We start from the raw sequence: 19,306 nt of genomic DNA, 5'->3' as shown, positions 1-19,306 counted from the left end.
GGGTTCCAAATGCCTGACTACCATGAATGTGTGCTTTACCCACTTTGCCTCTCCTGTACAGTGTCATCCTGCCATGCCAGGTTCCCTCCTGAACCTACTCCCGCCACCATACTACACCTTAACCAATTTGCCTGAAACCTTACAAATCTCTGCTATAGAGATACCTAACCCCTCATCTGTTAGGTCCACCCCATAAGTCCTGTAAAGGCCCAGGTTCCGAAACCTTATTCCCGGATACTCAATTTGCAATCCAACAATTCACTGTAGATACTTGGCTACGACCGCATTTACCTTCTTACGGGCACGGACCACCATTCTTCTGTCTGGGAAAAATCTCCACACTAGCTGGGGAACTATGTCAGACCAAAACAGGAACAATTCAGGCCAGGAGGCATGCACCCATGCTAGGTGAGACAATATTGATAGGCGCAACTCAATAGATTTGGCATTGCCGAAATCATTTCCACCCAGATGTATTACCAAAATATGGGGAATCCCACTCTCCGCTTTTTTTCTGCACAGTAGTTCTTTAAAACTCAGCCACGTCATTCCCCTCCAACCTAACCAAGATACCACTAGTGGGCAGGGAAACACAGCTGTATTACAAGCTGCTCGGTGCAAAGCAGCCCAATGCACAAACGAGTGACTCAGGACCCAGATCTTCAGTAGAGTTCCATGCACTGGAATGCAGCAAAACAACACCATTATAACACCACACAGCAACATAGCAATCCCATAGGCCATTGTACACGGAAGCGAAAGCACATTAAGATGAACGAGACCCACTTCAAGGAGAAGAAGGGAAATTGGCAGAGATAAATAGGAATCGAAAAGAGAATGAGAAGAAGAATGAGAAGAAGAGTACGGGCGACACAGGTGAAGGTAAAAACTGTCAAAACCTTGTGGTACCAATAGCCAATCAGGTCCACTTTAGAGGGAAAATCTGGAGAAATTCCTTTGTGCCCCTGCACCCAAGAGGAACAAGCAACAGAGTCCCGTGTCAACCCATGAAGAGGAGGATAAGAAAAGTTCAAGAGAGAAGAGAGGGTCTCGCGTATCGCAGATATGCAGTGGACTTCCATCTTCCTAACTCCTGAATATATGGGCCTGACTCCCCATCTACAGCTGCAGACGTGGCCGCACCTGTTCTACACGAATGTGTGCCAAACTGTGTGCCATTCAATCCCATCTAGTGTGCGCTTAAAGACCACTGTAAACTGGTACCACGTGAGGAGGGACTCATCACTATGCACCAGCCAGGGCAACACATTCTTTGGCCTCAGTCCTGAAAAGCTAGCGACCACTTGCACCGGACAAACCGAGCAATCGCACCTAGGAGACAGTGTAACCCATCGTCCCACTACCCAGCTGATCCATATTGGACCGCTGCCCTCTGCAAGATAGTGAATGAGGGAATAGAACAATGTCTTTAGTTAACAACCCGTAGAGCGGAGCGGACAGGCCAGTGGCCACCAACTTGCTCACCCGAAATGCGCCAAAGAGGAGCATCACAAAGGCCATGCTAGAAAGACCGCTTTCATAAAGATCACGAGCCACACCAGAGACCGCACGTAGCAAGTCTTACAATATCCCCTGACTAATGGGTCTCCTACCATCAGATTTACATTTTCCATACCGCCACTTCTAAATTTACACTTCCACCACTGCTACTGTTATAGTTTTAACAAATCTGTATTTGTGTTCCCACTATCTCAAGCTCTGTGTCCTGCTTCTCCTCCTTCACTAGTGCGCTCTGTTGGTAGCATCTACTTGTTAGGCACGCACCCGAATGAGCACTTATACAGACCTCCCTGTGATGCATGAGCACACATTTGGGTGAATTCCTCTCATGTTAGACACTTGCCTGTTTAAAATCACTAGGGCTGTTGAGCATATGAGCTACAGTTTTTGTTAAATCTTGTTATTTTGAGTATTATTCTGTTTGACTTAAAGATACAGAGTTAGTCTAGTTATGAAGGCCGTAACGTGTGTTTTCCCCGTGGAGAAGTCCATTGCTCTCTTATGGGGAGCAATGGTCTAAACACGGGTGCCCGTCAGAGTCCGATCTAGCCAGCGCCATTTGTTGGCAGCATAGTGTGCATGGAAGACCGTAGGTGGCACAGGACATTAGCAATTTGGGCACAGTTGCTCACAATCCCTTTATCAGTTTATTTTGTAATGTTTGGACTTTTGGCTACCAAGCATTTATTCATTTTGGTAGTTTGGTATATAACATTATTCTAATTATCTTGTGTTTTCAAGTATAAATTTGCTACATTCCTGCCCTGCTACTATACCTCAACCCTAGGATTTCTTAGGCTCATCCACCTATTACTTCAAGAATTTTTTCTCCATATCTTCTTATGAATTTTAATTGTAATGTTTGCCAATTGTTTGGATGATTGCCTTATTCTATAAATTTCTTATGGCATTTATTGCTTGTTACTGCAGCACCTGAAAGAAGGGAAATCATTACCATAGAAGGTGAAATAGAATTAAAAAAAATCCACTGATACCTGTCTGAAGTAGCATAAGTAATGGAGGTTTGAAAAGAGAAGAGAACTTCATTGCCATAGAGGGTGGAATAGGATTAGTTGTATTCCTCTTTAAAAAATGCCACTGATACCTCTCTAAAGTATCATCAGCAATGGAGGGTGTACAACACCTTTAATTTGGCAGCACACAACAGGTGATGATTCCTCTCATCCCCTTACAGGTAATTGAGAAGAATATGCTTTTATTTTTTTTAAAGAATACAATATGCTCTGTTCATGCCTAACTAACTCAGAATGTTGGATTTTATTTAAAATAAACAAAATAGATACCAACATGCTGAGTGTGCTATACACGAACTGAGCATTCAACCTGCAAGTACCATTGTTAAGTCAGTAAAATGTATTTGCAGCCCATGCACCTATTTATATAGAATTATACATGGATTTGTGTGGCAAAATGCGTAGTGTATCAATTTTGAACAGGATAACGGGCAGACCTGGGGTTCCTTTATGCTGCAAGACTGGCATTTCTTTTTGTGTGAACAGATAGCGGAGGTTGTGCTTACATGAACGTGTACCTGATAGTATGCAGAGCCACTTAGTGTTTTACCCATTCAAAATGACCGGAACTTACACCACCTTGGTAAAAATCAGAACTTTTCCAAAAATCCTGTGCAGTATATAGACACAAGTATTACCCACATAAGGCACTATACATAAGTTTAGGTGCAATTAAAACAATGGAGGTAATTTACAAAGGACAAAGCGGCTGCTCTGCTGAGAAAATACAGCTTTTAACCCGTCTGTTCCTCTATTTCCACTGTGGGTGTGTTCCTCTATTTCCACTGTGGAGAATCGGTTTGTGGAGTAAAATGTCTGCATGTGTGGAGGAGCAGAGAATTGCACAGGTAGAGGGGGGGAGTTGGGTGGAGTAATGGCATGCCTGCTGTATTGCGGAAGATGCACACAAGTGCCCATTGTTATGCAAAGCAGTGCACAAATGAGATCGCAGTGAGGTAAAGATGTGTAGAGTAAAAACAAATGTAATCAAACATACAGTACATGATTTCACAGATGGTGAAATGGTCTTTCTTTCATCCACAACTGATGATTTGTTCTCTATATGTTCTTTGGTACAAATATATTGCTAGACAAATCTTTGTACTAGCCTCTAATATATTTATATATATATATATATAATGACACCTTTTTTAAAAGGAAACAAACATAGCTTTTTTTTTAACCTTTCTTTTAACCTTTCTTTATAATTTAATATTTCCATTCTCTTTACTAATGAGATTGCCCACGTCTTGTTTTGCTAGATTTCCTCCAGGGGGCATACATTTGTATTTACAAAGGAGCAGCGAATGAACAGCAGTTACCACAGGCAGAGGGGAGAAGTTGGGCGGAGCTAAGGCGACCTTACTAAAGTAGAGTAAACGCATCACTGTTTTATGGGATAGGGAAAAAGCCAAATTTAATTTTGCAGATCGAGTGTGTTATGCTGAGATGAAGTAATGGTGTATTTTTAGGAGCAGACAACCATTTCAGTCCCCCACCCATTGACCTACCCCCCTCCCTCTCCTGTCCCCCTCCTACTTCCCACCTTTTCATTCTCCTCCCCCCCCCCCTCTGTCTCTGCCTCCGTCATCCCCATTCCCTCCTCCTACCATTGTGTCTCTGTCCGTCCTACCCTCCCCTTAGATTGTACGTTCCTCCGAGCAGGGCCTCCTCTCCTTCTGTTCTCCACCACCTTAACTCTGCTCTCCAGCTCCTTGTCTCCTCCGCGAGGTCCTCCGGCCCTTGTCTCTACCCCGCTGGGGGCTCTCACCTCTAATCTAGCTGTTCATTGAGCTTCTGAGTTACTGTGATTTCTGTTAACTGTACTGTGCTGTCTCACCCTGTATCGTGTTTCTGTCTGTCCCTGTACGGCGCTACGGATACCTAGTGGCGCCTTATAAATAAAAATTAATAATAATAATAATAATAATAATTTCCACTGCAAATTAATTTTGGTTTTGCACCATGTCAGATCTGTTGGATTTCGGGTCTTATACATGTAATAGGAGTATTTTTAGCCCCTTCATGTTGGTGTAAATGCGCATTTATAAGTGCATTCTGAACAGTGTAATAAAAAGTTCAGTTCTGTAGCTCCCTTACATAATGTTTTATTGAAACTCAATAAATAAAATGTTTTCATATTGTAATCACTAATTCCTAAATGTCCCCTCACCAGAATATTAGCTATAGCAGCAGATTCAATTGGCCACGAGGATGTGCACAATGGCAGCAAATTACGGTAATAAATCTCTGCTCATCTATCCTCCCATCTCTTTCATACTAGAAGGCAAATGAGTGGAGATTTGTTTCTCTGCAGACTGTTCCAGAGACACATCACACCACTTTGCTTTGAATTGAATCTGCCCCATAAAGTGACTAATTTTCAGGTTTTTTTATGAAAGATGCGCAACACTGTTGCACAGGGATTAGCATTGATGCCTCACAGAGCTGGAGTTTGATTCAGAGCATGGCCCTATCTCGTTGGAGTTTGTATGTTCTACTCATGCTTGCGTTGGTTTCCTCCGGTTTCCACAGACACTCCAAAAACATACTGGTAGAGTTGATGGATAGGGCAAAGCATTTTTTCGCTTTGACAACTGTTCCTCCATGTTACTTAATGCACTCTTTGCTTAAATCATTGGATAGCATGGTTTTAAAAGAGGTATCACTCTTAGTTAATCTATGGGCACACACCCTGATGCAAGAAATGAAATCATACTTGCCATCCCTCCCAGAATATCCAAAGTACTGCCACATTTTGGGTAGTCCTCCTGGAACCCCAGGACAGCAGGCCTTTCTCCCAGATCCCACCCACTTCCTTGTGATAGGTGCCTCAATGACACAATTCTCAGCAAATTGTGTATTTTTGGTCCTGTCCCCGACTGCAGGGCAAAAGATGAGATTTGTGGGGCCACACTCCCCTGCACTTGCCACTTGAAATCCCCTCTGGGAGAAAGGTGCTATAGACAACCTTTATCTCAGTATTGGAGAATGTAGTAATTCTGAAAAATAACCATGTTGAAAAAGATAACTTGCAATGTGGGAAAGACAAATATGTTTGGAGTTGAAGTCCCAACAATAGTAAATATGAAGTAGATAATGAGGTGGGTAGTATACCCAGTTCTGGTAGCAACTGGAGATTAACTCTTTATCAATTGAGGTAAGGACACTGTTAAAAATGAAACCTCTCTTTTGTTTAAAGTGGTCCTGAACACAAAGGGGGATCAAAGAAGATTATTATACTTATGGAGGAGGTGGTTGATGATGTCACTATAACACCATTAGGCTGCTGCCTTCTCACCCACTGCCTACAGAAAAGTATGGAAGAGTTGGAAGAGTCAGGGAATGTGGAGAAGAAAATAAATGTGCTCTATCTTCTTGAACCAGGCACCTAGAAGCTCAAGGCACTTTTTGTTGAAAGATGGGGTTCCCCTCTTTCAAGTGAAGTGCCAGCTTAATAGTTATTATCTGGTGATCATCAGACAATAATACCTTACACTACAGAAATATTTAGAAATCCAGTGATAGAGTAGGATGGCACAGATCTCCCCCATCCTGGCTTAAAAAAATCAAGGGCACCCTTATTTGAAAGAGGGGTGTCCATTCTTTCAAATGATACGAACTCATAGTAGTTACTGTTTGGTGGTCACATATGATGACCAGACAATAATACCCTACACTACAGAAAACATTAAGGAGCCCTGGATGGTAAGGGGTTTTGTAATGCACAGATCTCTCCCATTCTGGCACCTGGAGACACAGGGCACCCAGTTGTTTACTGGTGATCACCAGACAATAATAATCAACACTACAGAAAGTGTTAAACAATCCAGAATAAAGGGGTGGGGTACAATGTCCACATCTCCCTCATCCTGGCTTCAGTAAAATCAGGGTTGCGCTCATTTGATGTGGTAGGTGAAGACTATGTAGTTTGTGTCATGATCCCCTCAATGTACAGTGCTGCGTAGTATGGTGTTATAAATAGAAGAGAATAATAAAATAAAAGATAACTATTTGATCTTCATCAGTAACGAAGTTGGCACAATTTATTTGGTATTGCAGAATCTTGCAATTTACACCCTCTTCGGACTTTAGAAATGATGAATTGATAACCATTTAGTATTCTTCAATACGTGATTTGAGACACGGGTTGGACACAGTAATAATATTCCCACCCAAAAACAGAAGCTTCCTGTCTAACAATTCTATTTCTGTTGATAACTTGACCATGAATACCACCCTGCAAGCTCGTTGCCTAGGTGTAATCCTTGACTCACAACTTTTTTTTGTTCCCCACATAGTCTCTATATCTAAATCATGTTACATCCATCTAAAGAACATTTCCAGAATACGCACATATCTCACACAAGACACCGCAAAAACCTTAATTCATGCACTCATCATCTGCATCAACAATTGCAATTCCCTCTTTACTGGTCTTCCCAAAATCAGACTTGAACTTCTACAATCTATTTTGCATGCAGCGTCTAGATTGATTTTCCTTGCAAACCTTTCTTACTCTGCTGAGCCAGCAATTTCCGTAGCACTTTACAATTGGGAACAAACAGTAATAAAACAATACTGGGTAATACATACAGACAGAGAAGTAAGAGGGCCCTGCTCCCAGCTTACAATCTGTGGTACAATGAGAGTTCGATACACAAAGGTAAGTGCTACATCATATTGCACACTGGATCAGCTAGAATGCAAAGGTAAAAAGTATTGAGTGGGCTGTGTGATCAGTCACACAGCAATGTTGGTCAGAGGGTTGTTGTCTTGTGTTAGTTGTGTAGAGGGTGATAATAGGGTAACCTAGGGAGATTTAGATGCGTGTTGAGGAATATCATAAGCTTGTCTGAAGAGGTGGGTTTTCAGAGAATGATGGAAGGTTTGAAGACCAGAGGAAAGTCTTACTGTGCGAGAAACGGAATTCCACAAAGTGGGTGCAGCCCGAAAAAGTCCTTTAACAGGGAATGGGAGTATGTGATGAGAGTGGAAGAGAGACGTAGATCTTGTGTAGAAATGAGGTGTCGAATTGGGAGATATTTTGAGACAAGTGAAGAGTTTTATGTTGGGGAATTTTTGTTGGTGCCCTTGTATGTTAGTAGAAGAATTTTATATCGGATTCGTTGAAAAATAGGCAACCAATGTAGAGGCTGACAGAGTGGCTCATCATCGTGTATATTATGTTACAAGAATAACAGCTGTAAAGAAACAACCACTTGTGTGCTGCTACAGCTTCCAGCAACAGGAAAATTGACAGGTTTGACCAAAGACACGGTGCACTCATTTATATATGTCTCCCATATTGTTCTTATTTTCTTAATTGTATCACAGGCTCCTATACAGTATTATATTCTTACCCACTTGTGTAAATCATCATTCAACTCAACACTGAAACAAGAAGTAGAAAAACAACCTTGTGCATGGATCTTAGGTGCGTTTCTTGAATCTCCATCTGAGGTCTTTTCTTTTTATTGCTGTTTTGCAAATGACTACATTTTATTCTATGGTGCATTAATTAAGTGTAGTGAACGAGTAAGGAGAACCGTGTGATGTCATGTGATGTGTCATGTGATTAATACCATTTATTTGAATTTATCTTTCAACATTTGTATTAAACATTTTCATTATTAACAATGGGAAGTATATATAACCTGAATTTTCTAAGTTTACCAACCCATTAAACAAAAAATTCTTGCAAAGGCAGGAGGTAGAACCATAACAAATTTTTCACCGATAAACTCTCCATCATAAAATAGTTAATAAATCAATAAACATAGTGGACCTCATTTAGGAAAATTATAGGATGAGATCCGATGTCCACAAGTTCAGAGCTTTAAAACTCAAATTCTTTTGTGGAGTGGATATGGCTGTACGCACTTCTCCATAACAATTAATACCCTTAACGTTTTAACCCTCTCATTTTGCTTAACACCTCCCATAGACTGGTGCAAACTTCCACTTCCACTGCATCTTGCTTCATGAACCCATGAGCTTTTGCATACTTCTGCAAATCAATGAGCACAGCATCACCAAATGGACTTTTTGCCGTGCCCTGGTCATTTTGTGCTTCGTAAAAATGAGGCTCATTGTATATGAATTTACTTTAGGAACAAATTAACAGGGTAAACTGTGGACAACGGGTTTCAGGGAATTTGCTGTATAAGTTTTCTTCATACCTGTTATATTGTGTCTGCTTTCCGGATTGAAGTAAAAAGAAGAAAATATAAAGTTTGAAAAATCTGTAACAAAAAGAACAGTATGTATTAAAAACAGAGACTTACAAACCAAATCTGTATAATACATTTTGTTGTTTTTGTTTTACAATATCCAAAATATTTGAACTTTCTGGGCCTGATTCATTAAGGAAAGTAATGCAAAGATATGAGTCTTCTCCTGGAGAAAAAAAATGTTACAATGCAAGATGTACACATTAGTTTATTTTTTTGCACATAAGATAAATACTAGCTCTAATATGTAGCACATAAATACTTGATAGCTTTATTTGTACACTGAAATTTAACGTTGATCTAGAACATGCCTCACCCCAACTATAAATCTGCCATCACATTTTAAATTTGCCTCCCCCTCCAATGCAACATGGTTTTACCAAGGTGCAAAGTTACTAATTTTTTTGCTTAACTTTCCCTAATGAATTAGGCCCTAAATACCTATATGCCATACCTCCAATTCTCCCCATTACTTTAGTTGTGTGGGATGCCATAGCTTTGATTACTGATTAGTACCTCTGTCCCTGTGTTCTGATAGAATATGTATCTGCATGAGTTACTCTTTCAAGTAGAAGGAGGAGTTACTGTGTATGGGAGAGAGGTGGCCGTACAGCATGGTTAACAGTCAGGCTGACATCACATGTAAAGCTAAAGTCCAATTGGCGCCTTAACAGGTTTTAAGGTAAGTTTTAAGGAAGAGGTGAGATGATCAATGACCAGTCATTGGAGGAGCGGCCTCCTACAGGCACTTGTACATATGTTTTGAGCTTTACTTTTAAAATCAATTAAGAATAACATAATTTCACATAGTATCTTGAATAGGATGCCAGGGGAGAGAGAAGAAGATGAGGGTGTCAGGGGACAGGTGGGCACGCTTTCAGGGGGGAATCCAGAAAAAGCTGTAAATCAGAACAGAGAGACCGTAGGTCCAGATGCTGGGAAACTGGCAATGTATGTATGTCAGGAAGGTCCTGCCACACAAAGAACTTTAATTAAAACTTTGTAATATAATGCTGGAAATATGCCCAGGTGTTTGTCTACCTTTGCTCAGCTAGAATGTATACCAGAGCCTAATAAGCATTTGTGTGCTGGGGATGTGTTTTTCACACTTTTAGAATATGGAAAACCCAAGTAATGGTTGGAATCCTTTTTCGGATACTTAAAAAAAGGGTAGTGTGACCCCGCTTCCTTTGTTAGTCTTGTCGACAGTGAGATAGAATTGTTTGAATAATCAATCTGTGTTACAGCATGGAGTCCAGCAGCCATTATTGCACTTATATGCTTCTGCTTTTTATGAAGTTTTGCAAGAATAAGAACTGAGGGATTGAATGAGACCGAAGGCAATTTAAAAGCTTTGGTTGTATCTCTAACTGGATTTTTCTCTGGAGTTTAATAGTTAACTATGGGAGTACGCCCATCTGGTGTCATAGGAGAGGAGGAGACAGAAGCTATAAGTGGAATGGGCGGAGAGTTAATCAGTCTCTGCAGTTCTGGATGTTGCTAGTTAGGTATCCTTTGATTCCTGTCTGCTGCATTTTTCAGTGTATTTCCCATCCTGTGGCTTTCTCCCTTTAGTATAGTTATTTTCCTTTCCTTATACTATACCTTCCCTGTCTTTTTCTTGTTTTTCCTCCCTGTTTAGTTCCACATAACTGTACTTTCTAGCCCCTGTTAGATCTAAAATTCTGATCCAAGTTTGCCTGTGGTGTCAAGTATATCTGGAAGCGCTTCAATCAGCTGGAGGGAATTGACACAGACCAAGTTCTGTATACAAGGAATATTCTCTGATTTATTGATACAAAGATACAAGTTTTTATAGCCTACTGAATAAATGAATCCTAAGTCTATGGGAAGCACAACTAATTAACTATCTCACGTATTCTTGAGGTGTTTACTTTCTCCCCTTTTAAGGACAGATGAGCCTATTATTTTTATCTCAAGGGGAGCTGGAGGTTCATCTCCTCTATGCCATGTCCAACATCAAGGGCACAGCTCCCACACTACGGGCTGAACATGAAGCTACTTATTGTTCTCATATCTTGATACATTCTTCAGGTGTTCTCTATGTCAGCTTAACCTCATGGTCATGGGCTTACATCTTGTAAAACTGCATATCAGCAGAAAAATGAATAATCTCTTTTAGCAAATAATATTTCTATGCAAGTTACAATAAATGGCTGAACAAAGGCTTTATGAGGCCTTAACAAAAAATCATATTTAACACCCCCTTTCAATTTAGCCTCCTCTCTCTTAGAGTGTTCACACTAGATGGGACTTTTCCTCTTGATTTAAGCATGTTAGGCTGCAGGAGGCACAGAGCCTAGTATACTATTATGTCTGTATAGTTATGATAGCTGTGGTATTCCAAGAGGGTTTTGCTTGCAGCTACTCTTGATTGTATAATTTTTATTTGTGCTTCTTCACTTCCCTCTGACAGCCATTCAATGGTATGTGGGCCAGGGGTTATACAATACATTTGTGGTAATTTTCAGGTTAATTAAGATGTTATTTGATATCAATCTTTGCACTCATTATGTAGCACGGATTCCCTTCCCCCACCAGCATGCAGGCACAGACATATGTAATGTGCACAGAAATTCTGCTACACATGGGCTGCTTTTTTTTACTACTTGTCACATATTATTTGTCCGTCTAGGCAGACACATAGCTCATGGCAATAAGGAGACATGTGAACCGTTTTATGTATTCACTTCAAATGTCAATATATAAAAAAAACAAAAAAAAAACAAAAGGGTTTATTTTCCCAGACCTGTGCTTTTAAGGTGCTGCCTTATATTTTGCATACATTGGGATGCTACTTACATGCTGTCCCCATGTATGGCATTAAAGGGGGTTACTGATTTGCAAATAGTTGATAAGGTTGTGTTCCACCCACTCACTGGCAGCAGTGCCCATGGCTGAAAGTGCACCCACTACCTGCATGCGGGGGAAGGGGTGTCTGCCCACGGCTTCCACATACAGGGCTCGTCACAGTTTTTTCTGCCAATATCCCCTCCCCACTACAGGTGTAAATTGCTTATGATGCTATACCCCTCTGCTTGATGCCGTCAGCGTCAGGGCCCCTGATGTGTAACCTTTACTGGTCTCATTACTATATATTAATTTACATGAGCCTAGTGCTTATATAACATGTAGGGACGTGCCCATTAGGGATGATGTCAATAGCCTGCTCATTACTGCCTTTGTGATAGGATTTGCAAGCTGTGTGGCAGAATCCCTGCTGAACTTATATGAAATTTTATGTGATGGTTGAAGGTTGACTGTCCATAATATAATTGTGAGGTATATTTTGTACTGCGCATCTCCATATACTCTGAGTATATCGGTATATGTATGCACGTTTTCTTACACTTTATTTTGTCCTGGTAACAGATGCAGTTCATACGGGTGGGATCTGCTATAAGGAAGTGCAGTGAGTACACTGGATATTATGGAAGAGTTGCCGGTTGTGCGACATAGCTTACAGGTCTGGAGTGGGGTGTGTCCTTAGTAAATCCTCTCTATTCTTGCTGTTGACACGGTGAGTACAGAGTTATTATGTACTAAGGCGTTAGGGGCAATTTTATCCTGGGACTAGCAGTTATTACATTATAATTTTACCTATAGCATTCAGTTGAGGTTCCTCCTGGTTCACTTATTAGGTATATGTGGAATGGTACTTGCATGTGCGTAGGATTGCATTATTCGGGAATACTCTACCAGCAGGGCCCATACAGGTTTCTTGTGCCAACCTGGGCTATTTTTATTTTAGGGACATTTTTGCGGGTGAACAGGTATCCATATGTTGGGGATACAGATCTACACTTGAACTATGTTACTCCCAGGAGGTTATGTTTAAGGGAATGACCAATGAAACGATTTTACATACTGAGGGCCAAGTTCTGGAGCAATACCCCAATCAATTGGGGAAAGACAGGGCCAGTTTGTGTCATCTGTGTTGATAAAGGAGGCGGATAATCTTTGTGATCCATTTCCCTAACGGTAATTCTCAGTGGATTTACTATATTTTGCTAGGGTGCTATGGTCCACAGGGTAAGGGGTTATCCTTTATTAAGGATAGTGCCATCCGATATATCACCTTAAGCGCCATGGTGCTATCCGCCCGATCTAATTTTTTCTTCAGCTTCACTGACTGAATATTCACAGGACATGTCAAGGACATTGGCATATTAACTTTATTTGTGTGCAGGCCTGGGCGTGCTGATTACTCTACTAACACAGTGGAACAAACCTGTTTTAGCTGCGAAGTGCAAGGGCAACATCACTCAGATTTATGTTACACAAAGTCTGTAAATATGCTGAGCTATAGAGAAAACAATAGACAAGAGACTTGTCGCATAGGGGAGAGGAATAAACACATGTAGGATTGTGAGTCTGCTGATGTTGTCCTCAGAATCTATAACATGAGCCTTCTCGGGTGTAGGGTCTCCTATAGCTGTGTAGAAATGGATATACCAAATTTATAGTCCCATATATGTATTGTGATTTGTTCCAACTAAATATTAGCAAAAGACTTCATGTATTGTCTATGTGGGAAAACTGATTACTAAACATACAGACTTGAATGCAGTAGGGTTTCCGGACTTGTATTAATATATAATTCGCATATGTGGGATAACCCACTGAAGCTTACGATATATAATGAATTTTCATTGGCCACAAGTTAGTATATTAAGAACTATTCTGATAAGGGAATCAGGTGATGATTCCCCTCATCCCCTCACAGGTGGTTGAGAAGAATATGCTTTTTTATTTTAAAGAATACAATATGCTCTGTTCATGCCTAACTAACTCAGAATGTTGGAATGATTTTATTTAAAATAAACAATATAGATTCCAACATGCTGAGTTTGGTATACACAAACTGAGCATTCAACCTGCAAGTGTTAGGAACTCTTCCAGCCGGCACAACACAACCCGGAGTCTGCTCTGTCAGTCAGGTGTTCACTGGAGCCCCTGATGGTGGGGACAGACTGGGCTGCAGACTGACAGAGGGTCGTGAAGTGTGTACCGGCTGGGGAGAACCCAGGCAAGAAGAGTCAGGTCCACGCAGAGGTCAAAAGGCCGGCAGCAGGTAGCAGTATCGATGAACAAGCTGAGGTCAGAGGTCACAGGCAGAGAAGCGGAACGGGTAAACGAGCCAAGGATCAGGGTCACAGGAAACACAAGAGAAGTCCAATACAAGCCAAGGGTCAAACACGGGTAGTCAAAAACGTAGCTAACAGGATACAGGAACTGGAACAAGCAGGTCAGCAGACTGGAGCACAGAAGCTATAACCGGCAATGAGGCAGCAGACCTCATTGCCTTAAGTACAGACACAGACCAATCAGCAGTTGAACACACTCCTGCAGGCTAATTTACTAGTATCCATCAGGGCCAATCAGGGCTTGCCCCTGACCTACACAGTTGCAGGCTAATGCCTGTTAATAAGCCTAATCAGCCCACAGGCTGCCTGCTATGCGCATGCGCCCGGCTACCAGCACCGCCGGGACGCAGCGCTAGTGTACTAGCGTCTGGCCGTTGCCCTGGTAACGGCCGGACAGGAAGAGGAAATGACGTCCCGGTCGTCAAGGTGACGGCCGGGACGCTGGGGCGCATGAGAAGCGAGCCGCGGCGGCTGTGAGTACCGCCGCGGCTCGTGACAGTACCCCCCCCTTGAGGAGGGGTCAAGGGACCCCGACACCCAGGTTTTCTTGGAAATTTCCTGAAGAATTCCTTCAATTGTTTGGGAGCATGGAGTTGTCTCCGCGGAACCCAAGAGCGTTCTTCTAACCCGCGGTTCCTCCACTGTACCAAAAAGTGCACCTGTCCTTGCACTTTTTTGGAATCCAAGATTTTCTGAACACTGTACCTCTGTGGCTTGCCTGAAGACTGGGCTTGAGCTGGATAAAGAACTGGTTTTAACAGAGAACAATGAAATGTGTTTGGAATTCTTAACGAGCCCGGAATTTTTAACCTAAATGCAACAGAGTTCACCTGCTTGATGATGGGAAACGGCCCGATGAATTTAGGGCCCAACTTCTTGCAACGTTGCTTCAGCCTGATATTTTTTGTAGACAGCCAGACTTTCTGGCCAACCTTAAGAGAGCAGATGGTACGGTGTCGGTCCGAATTTTTTTTTGCAACAAGTGCGGCTTGTCTTAGAGATGAGTGCACTTTCTTCCAGATAACTCTGAGATCCCTGGCAGTGGAACGGATCTCGTGGATACCAACGGACTGGAGAGAATACAAAGAGTTCGATCTGGGGTGAAAACCATAATTGCAAAAAAACGGAGAGGTTTTGGTGGAGGAGTGACAGGAGTTGTTACAGGCAAATTCCGCCCAGGGCAACAAGGAGGACCAGTTGTCATGGAACTCCGACGTGTAGCATCGCAAGAACTTCTCCAAAGACTGGTTAACCCTCTCCGTCTGCCCATTTGACTGAGGGTGGTACGCTGATGACAAACTAATCTTGATTCCCAGGAGGGTACAGAATGATCTCCAGAACTGCGCAATGAACTGAGAACCCCGATCGGAGACGATGTCTGTAGGGAGTCCATGGAGGCGAAAAATGTGTTGAATGAACAGGACGGCCAAATCTCGAGCAGAAGGAAGCCTGGCTAGTGGAATGAAATGCGCCATCTTGCTAAACCGGTCTACCACAACCCAAATGGTATTGTGTCCTGCAGAGGGTGGTAGATCAACTATAAAGTCCATGGATAGATGTGTCCAAGGTTTAGCAGGAGCGGCTAACGGAACTAACTGCCCTACCGGGCGAGTCCTGGGAACCTTGTTCCTGGCACAAACTTCACAGGACAGGACGTGACTTTTGACGTCGGCAGACAGAGACGGCCACCATACGGTACGGGAAAGTATCTCTAGTGTTTTGTAGATGCCAGGATGTCCAGCAGTCCGACTGTTGTGTGCTTCAGCAAGAACTGTCTTCCTTAAATGAACTGGGACAAACAACCGTCCTACCGGAGTGTTGTCAGGAGCCAACTTCTGAAACCTTTGTAAGGTACAGCTCAGATCTTGAGTTAATCCGGCATGGACCATGGATACAGGAACAATAGGCTCTGGGTTAGTGACTGGGGCATGATGTGCCAGAAAACTTCTAGACAGAGCGTCTGCTTGAATATTTTTAGAACCAGGACGATAAGTGATAATAAACTTAAATCGGGTGAAGAACAGTGACCACCGAGCCTGACGGGGGTTTAGGCGTTTAGCTGACTGAATATACTGCAGATTCTTATGATCCGTTATAACGGAGATCTGGTGTGCAGCGCCTTCCAACCAGTGTCGCCATTCCTCAAAGGCCCATTTAATTGCTAGTAATTCTCGATTTCCCACGTCATAATTGGTCTCTGCTGAGGAGAATTGGCGGGAAAAAAAGGCACATGGATGCAAGCGGTGAGTCTGAGGATCCTTTTGTGACAAGATAGCTCCAGCACCGACGTCAGAAGCATCTACCTCGAGAATAAATGGTACCTTTGGGTCCGGGTGTCTAAGGACTTGAGCGGACACAAAAGCTTCCTTTAAGGTTTTAAATGCATTTATTGCTTGCCGTGACCAAACAGCCGGATCACCCCCTTTGCGAGTCAAGGAAACGATAGGAGCCACAATGTCAGCAAAACCGCCAATAAATCTCCTGTAATAATTGGCGAATCCTAGGAATCTCTGGACCGCCTTGAGGTTATTGGGTTGTACCCAATCCAGGATTGCCTGGACCTTGGTGGGGTCCATGGAGAAACCCTCTGAAGAGATTATATAGCCAAGAAAGGATACCTTCTTAACCTCAAACTCACATTTTTCGAGTTTCGCGTAGAGATGATGTTCCCGTAGTTTCTGTAGGACTTGTCTGACATGACTCCGATGTGCCGGCAATGAATTGGAATATATGAGAATGTCATCTAAGTAGACAACAACAAAGTGTCCCAGGAACTCACGTAACACCTCATTAATCAAATCCTGGAACACAGCAGGAGCGTTACTAAGGCCAAATGGCATGACCAAGTATTCGTAGTGGCCCGAGAGCGTGTTGAACGCCGTCTTCCACTCATCACCTGCTCTAATGCGTATGAGGTTATAAGCACCACGAAGGTCGATTTTTGTGAAGACCGTTGCTCCTCTTAATTGATCAAAGAGTACAGAGATGAGAGGAAGCGGATAGGTGTTTTTAACCATAATCATATTCAGTCCCCGATAATCGATACATGGTCTGAGTCCACCGTCCTTCTTGGACACAAAGAAGCACCCAGCCCCTACTGGAGACTTAGATGGCCTGATGAAGCCTTTCTCCAGATTTTCATCAATGTACTCCTGCATGGATTTGGTCTCTGGACCGGAGAGAGAATACAAACGTCCCTTGGGTAGTTTAGTACCTGGAATTAACTCGATGGCACAGTCGAACTCCCGGTGCGGTGGTAGAATATCAGCAGCCTTTTTAGAGAAGACATCCCAGAAGTCATGATACTGGGAGGGAAGCTGCTCCGGAATGGACCGAACCACACGTAGAGGTACTGTCAAACAGGACTGTGAACAATGAGAGCTCCACTGGACAATCTCTCCTTTTGCCCAATCTATGACAGGGTTATGACAGGATAGCCAAGGATGACCTAGAATCAAAGGCACTGACGGGCATTCAATGAGACGAAAGACTATAGATTCGGAGTGGAGAGCCCCAATCCTCAATTGTAGTAGCGGGGTCTCCCAGGTAACCTTACCGCCTGGCAATGGAGCACCATCTAAGCCGCATACCGTGATGGCGGATTTGAGTTTAACCCGTGGAATTCCAGCAGAGCGGGCAAACTCGAAGTCCAGGAAGTTACCTGCAGCTCCACTATCAATGAAGGCCGCCAGACCCACAGAACAAGCACTGAACGTGAGCTGTGCAGGAACCAATACCGCATTTTTTTGGGAGACAATTTGTAGACCTAAGTGAACTCTCCCCTCGTTCCCTAGGCATGCTCGTTTCCCGACTTGTTTGGGCAAGAACGGGAGAAGTGGCCTCTTGCGCCACAATATAAACATAAGCCTTGTGACCGTCTCCTGTCTCTTTCCTCAGAGGAAAGACGGTATGCTCCCAATTGCATTGGTTCCTCACCATCCTGAGAGATAGGAACGAAGGCGGATGGAGGTGATGACGTTTCCTTTTCAGTTTTCCGCTCTTTATATCTCCTGTCAATTTTAATGGAGAGGTGCATCAGATCCTCCAGAGAGCTAGGAGACGGGTATTGCACCAGCGAATATTTAATCTGTTCAGATAGGCCGACACGGAACTGACTACGTAAGGCAGGGTCGTTCCATCCACTGTCAGGTGACCATCTACGGAATTCCGCGCAGTATTCTTCTGCTGACCGTCGGCCTTGTTTCAAGGACCGTAGATGAGCTTCTGCGGAGGCCACTCGATCCGGGTCATCATACAGTAAACCCAATGCCTCAAAGAAGGAGTCTACGGACTGCATGGCCGGACTGGTCTGTGGCAAAGAAAACGCCCAGGACTGGGGGTCACCCTGTAGAAGGGAAATAATAATCCCAACTCGTTGCTGCTCTGAACCGGAGGAGCGGGGTCTCATCCGAAAATAGAGCTTGCAGCTCTCCCTGAAGTTCCGAAACAAGGTTCTATCTCCGGAGAACCGATCCGGTAAATTCATTTCGGGCTCACAGATGGGACCTGGAGGAGGTTGTGAAGCTTTTGTGGCTTCTTCTTGAACAGACATACGCTCAGCCAATCCCTGCATCATCTGATACAAAGACTCAACATGGCCTGCTATGGTTTGTGCCGGAGACGGTGTGGATCCACTTGCATCCATCCTAATCTTGTCTCCGTGAGTGGGCCGGTTATAATGTTAGGAACTCTTCCAGCCGGCACAACACAACCCGGAGTCTGCTCCGTCAGTCAGGTGTTCACTGGAGCCCCTGATGGTGGGGACAGACTGGGCTGCAGACTGACAGAGGGTCGTGAAGTGTGTACCGGCTGGGGAGAACCCAGGCAAGAAGAGTCAGGTCCACGCAGAGGTCAAAAGGCCGGCAGCAGGTAGCAGTATCGATGAACAAGCTGAGGTCAGAGGTCACAGGCAGAGAAGCGGAACGGGTAAACAAGCCAAGGATCAGGGTCACAGGAAACACAAGAGAAGTCCAATACAAGCCAAGGGTCAAACACGGGTAGTCAAAAACGTAGCTAACAGGATACAGGAACTGGAACAAGCAGGTCAGCAGACTGGAGCACAGAAGCTATAACCGGCAATGAGGCAGCAGACCTCATTGCCTTAAGTACAGACACAGACCAATCAGCAGTTGAACACACTCCTGCAGGCTAATTTACTAGTATCCAGCAGGGCCAATCAGGGCTTGCCCCTGACCTACACAGTTGCAGGCTAATGCCTGTTAATAAGCCTAATCGGCCCACAGGCTGCCTGCTATGCGCATGCGCCCGGCTACCAGCACCGCCGGGACGCAGCGCTAGTGTACTAGCGTCTGGCCGTTGCCCTGGTAACGGCCGGACAGGAAGAGGAAAT

The 19,306-nt window shown here is 43.5% G+C and overlaps 1 protein-coding gene across 1 annotated transcript in view; it reads right to left on the bottom strand.

Annotated features, from left to right (window-relative positions):
- Positions 1–19,306, bottom strand: part of LOC142099027 (proteinase-activated receptor 1-like) — a 64,261-nt gene that overhangs the window by 4,084 nt on the left and 40,871 nt on the right. Inside the window, exon 3 of the mRNA XM_075182096.1 lies at positions 8,738–8,800. Within this exon, the coding sequence (XP_075038197.1) occupies positions 8,738–8,800 (63 nt within the window). The remainder of the gene's footprint in view (positions 1–8,737; positions 8,801–19,306) is intronic.

The sequence above is a fragment of the Mixophyes fleayi genome, chromosome 1 (genome assembly GCF_038048845.1).
Source record: "Mixophyes fleayi isolate aMixFle1 chromosome 1, aMixFle1.hap1, whole genome shotgun sequence".
NCBI lineage: Eukaryota > Metazoa > Chordata > Amphibia > Anura > Limnodynastidae > Mixophyes > Mixophyes fleayi.
Note: the sequence above shows the minus strand (reverse complement) of the source record. Positions and strands in the feature narration are given on the sequence as shown.